Below are 3794 nucleotides of genomic sequence, written 5' to 3' on the forward strand. Positions count from 1 at the left end.
CTGGAGTGAATCCAGACGGTGCAAAGTATTACGGTGGATCCGTTGAAATGGCCGATTATTGTCCATTTTTACAAGAATTCGAATGGAAAATGCCAGAAAAAGAGCACAAAGACTCGAGATGTGAGCTGGAGGGAAATGGAAAAGAAGGCGAGGATATTCTAGAAGTCTATGGAGAGAATTCCAAATGTTTCGAATTTCCAAAACCATGGACAGAGAGAAAGTGTGGGAGGATAAGAGTACTGTCGCATTATATGGCTGGGTGTTATGAGGTACCTTAATTTTTTTTGAATTTTGATTTTTTTTTTTCAGTACCAATGCACAAATGGAACCCTCTATGTTGGCTCCTACAACGCTACAGATATGTACCCCTGCTACGCAGAAAACCAAAAAGTGCATATCAAAAAAGTGGTTGATGGTTGGCTGAGAGAAGGATCTTTAATCTGCCCAAAGTGCTCGGATTACTGTAGCAGCTGTGGACCGCCTATTGTCATTCCAGATTAATATTGGGGATCCAGAATTGGATGAACCATGCTTCGCATTCTCTAAATTCTCAGTTTTTGGGCTCTTTTCGTGTTATCTGGCTATTCTGTACATTCGATTTTGATCTGAAAAATATCGGGTTTTTTTTGTATTCTTCGCCTTTTTTTCTATTTTTTCACTTATTTTTTTCTGTTTACCGGTCATACTGCTTCATGTTTCAAACATTCTCTTTCCAAAAATTATTGTACTTCCGGTGTTATTAAGTTCAAATGAATATTATTATTCTCAATTTATGCAAATTGTTCTGAAAATTTCACAGTAAACCAAACAAAAACAGAGCTTTAATTTTGTAGTTGTCAACATTTTTGTAGCGATTCACTCAAATGAGATAAATCGCTTGAAAGCCAGCCTAGTGCTGAAACTTCTTGAGACACTTTCAGAAGATTCAACTTTGAGGCACTGTAAAAGTGGTCCAGATTTTCTCAATTTGTCTGAAAATTTCTAAGTATACTAAACAAAAATAGAGCTTCAATTTTGTAACTTGTTTGTCAAATTTTAATGAGATGAGATATGCCACTTCTATAAAGCTGGCCACTTTAACAAATAAGCCCTTGCGATGGAGCCATCTTCCAAGAGGTATAACTCGTTTAGATGAATTTTTCCCAAAAAGTTGTCAACTACAAAGCTAAAGCCCCTATTTTTCCAGACGACCTTCTGCATGGACGTCGGAAAAATGTCACTATTGATTTTTCTGAATGTTATTCCCTTTTTGCTATGCTACTATCCTTAAACGCCAATTTCACTCTTAAGATCTCAAAATTGTGAATTCGAGAAGGTGAGTCTAAAAACAGCAGTGGCTCCTAACAAAAGTAATAAAACTGGATCAGTATGCTATACCTTTGTATATTTTCCTACTCTCTCATTTTTACTTACTTTTCTTCTTGTAGAGTCTTCATTTCCTCAAGATGTCCACAACCCTCACCCAGTGGCTCAATGGGAACTGCCTAGTAGTAGGTCACCCTGGTCAATGGCCGAGTGGAGTATGGGATTCTACAACTATGCAGTGTCAAGTAAGTTTTTCTCTGTCTCCCCATTTCTTTATTCACTTCTTAGTCTACATCTTAATTGAATCTTTCTAGTTTTGTAGTCACAATTACTTTATCCAGTCTGCATCTTTCTAGTATTTATTAAGTTGTTCGAAAAGTAATGCGGGTTTTTATTAGCTTTGTTGAAGTGGGGCCATTTTTTTCCTTACCCACATTTTCTATCTTCCACAACTCCAATAGATTTGATTTGTCTTATTTTTATTCTTCGTTCCATGCTCGTCTCTTGAATCCTTCTTCTTGCTGTATCTCGGACTTCTATAAAACATTCAATTAAGTTTTAGAAAAATGACCTCTATGTTCAATGATAGCCAATACGAGATGCTCGCCAACCGCGCTACGGTTCTTAAAAAGGTGTGGGTGCGTCCCAGAAACACCGGGCTTATGAGCTCGGTGGGGATCGCCCCGATGTTGGGGGCCATCGAGGTGCCGGAGATGCGGTAAGCTATTAAGAATAATTTTCCATAAATTTTATACATTTTACAGGCTCAGGGATGCCCGAATGTCAAACGGAGCCAGTGTGTTGAGTCACTGGAGAGCCAACAACCCAACGGTGGTGGTGAACCCGGACCAGTTCATGGTCCGGGAGTTGAGCAGTGGGGTTCTCATACCGGTGCAGTTTTTGAAGATCGTCCAGCTACCTCGGTAAGTCAGATTAAAACTATAATATAATTCTTAATAATTTACAGCGAAATCATCGCCACGCTGGAGCAAGCGAGGAACGAGAGACGCCGCCACCGCTAGGAGGTAAACATATTAGGGAAAACCTATTTTTCTGTAACAAGTCATTCATTTTAGAACTGCACCTTTTTTCTTTTTAATAAATATTTATTAACTTGAATCCTGTTTTATATTCTTTCAGACAAAACTAGTTGTGAATTATTTCTTTTATGAAGAAAAAAACCTTTTTTGGATTTTTAGTGCGCGAGAACATACAGCACCGCGCGATCCCATAAAACGTTCCTCGCGATCCACCTGTGCTCTCACAATTCCATCAAATAGAGATCCGGACTCGATGAATCTTTTGATAACTACAAAAAACCACATGTTTGCAATCCCAATGCGTTTAATGATCTCGTTTCGACTAACGCCCTATAAAGACTGATGACTGTCGCATGGTGGACGTTTGGTCTCACCGTCTACCTGAAACTCAACCAATACATCTGAAACTTGACAGGAATACTAATTATGAATCAATAAATCAAACTACAAAATTCGATTTGCAGATTGCACACCACCACCGAGAACCATCGCACCAAAATTTTGTGCCGCTAATTAAAAGCCACCCTGTACCGTCCCACACAAAAGGCAAATGTTTCGAAAACAACAAATCTTTCCCCAAGAAGTAAAATAAACGAAATTTAGTCCCAGACTTATAAAACCTAGCATTTATCTGTCTATATGCGTTTCTGTGACTCCAGATGTCCTACTTCCACCTTTCCTCATTCTTCGTTGACGTGAAATTAAGCATTTCTCCAAATCGACAAACCTCGCAACCAGTCATTTCCATCATTCCCCCATCCAAATTTTAAAATCAAAGTGGAATCTTGATTTGAAAAAAGTTAGACACTTCTCCTCACCGCAGAACACAGAATATGGCTGGAAATTCAAGAAAAAGCTCGAGAACAAAAGCAAAAAAGAAGAACAGTAAACATGTGAGTACGCGCACTTTGAGCTTAATTACCTCGCTTCCTATAAAAGATGGCAAAATTTTGTAAATAAAATTATTATCATAATGTTATCAATATTTTATCAGTTGACTACTTTTTGATATCTTTCTCGGGAAAGGAGATAAACTAGCTCAAACTTAACAATGTGTCTGTCTGTGTGTCCAAAAGTCCTACTTTTAGACTCGTAGCTCCAAAAACAAGCGACGAAGTGTGAAACGATCGGGAACAAAATCCAGGACTCGAAATCGGACGAAAACCCAGACTACATCAAAAAGCCATACAGTAACCCCGGAGAAATCGGATGAGAGGAAGAGAAAAGAGAAGGGGAGAGCCAATGAATTCAAGGAGAAGGAGCCAGATTCAGAGGGAAGAAAAACTGAGGAACGAGGAGGAACCGAGAGTATATCGAAGAGTAAAGGAAATCAAGTGGTTCAATCTAGTCAAATTGAGCAGACGAAGAAGATCGAGGTTAAGAATATTGAGCCAGATGCGGAGCAAGTAAAACGGATGTTGAAGAAGGTGAAGAGAGATAAGCCTAGAA

At 38.8% G+C, this 3794-nt stretch overlaps 2 protein-coding genes across 2 annotated transcripts in view; both read left to right on the forward strand.

The window, feature by feature from the left end:
- Positions 1-501, forward strand: part of CBG03557 — a gene marked incomplete at both ends in the record, with an annotated part of 2750 nt that extends 2249 nt beyond the window's left edge. The window contains 2 exons of the mRNA XM_045244393.1: positions 1-269; positions 310-501. The exon at positions 1-269 is cut by the window's left edge and continues 575 nt beyond it. Of these exons, the coding sequence (XP_045092426.1) occupies positions 1-269; positions 310-501 (461 nt within the window). The remainder of the gene's footprint in view (positions 270-309) is intronic.
- Positions 502-1445: 944 nt separating this feature from the next.
- The window catches only part of CBG03559, a gene marked incomplete at both ends in the record, with an annotated part of 11643 nt that continues 9294 nt past the window's right edge, over positions 1446-3794 (forward strand). Inside the window, 5 exons of the mRNA XM_002646995.1 lie at positions 1446-1550; positions 2070-2228; positions 2273-2330; positions 3150-3238; positions 3434-3772. Coding sequence (XP_002647041.1) covers positions 1446-1550; positions 2070-2228; positions 2273-2330; positions 3150-3238; positions 3434-3772 — 750 coding nt within the window. The remainder of the gene's footprint in view (positions 1551-2069; positions 2229-2272; positions 2331-3149; positions 3239-3433; positions 3773-3794) is intronic.

This window comes from Caenorhabditis briggsae, assembly GCF_000004555.2.
Source record: "Caenorhabditis briggsae complete genome, chrIII, whole genome shotgun sequence".
Classification (NCBI taxonomy): Eukaryota; Metazoa; Nematoda; class Chromadorea; order Rhabditida; family Rhabditidae; genus Caenorhabditis; species Caenorhabditis briggsae.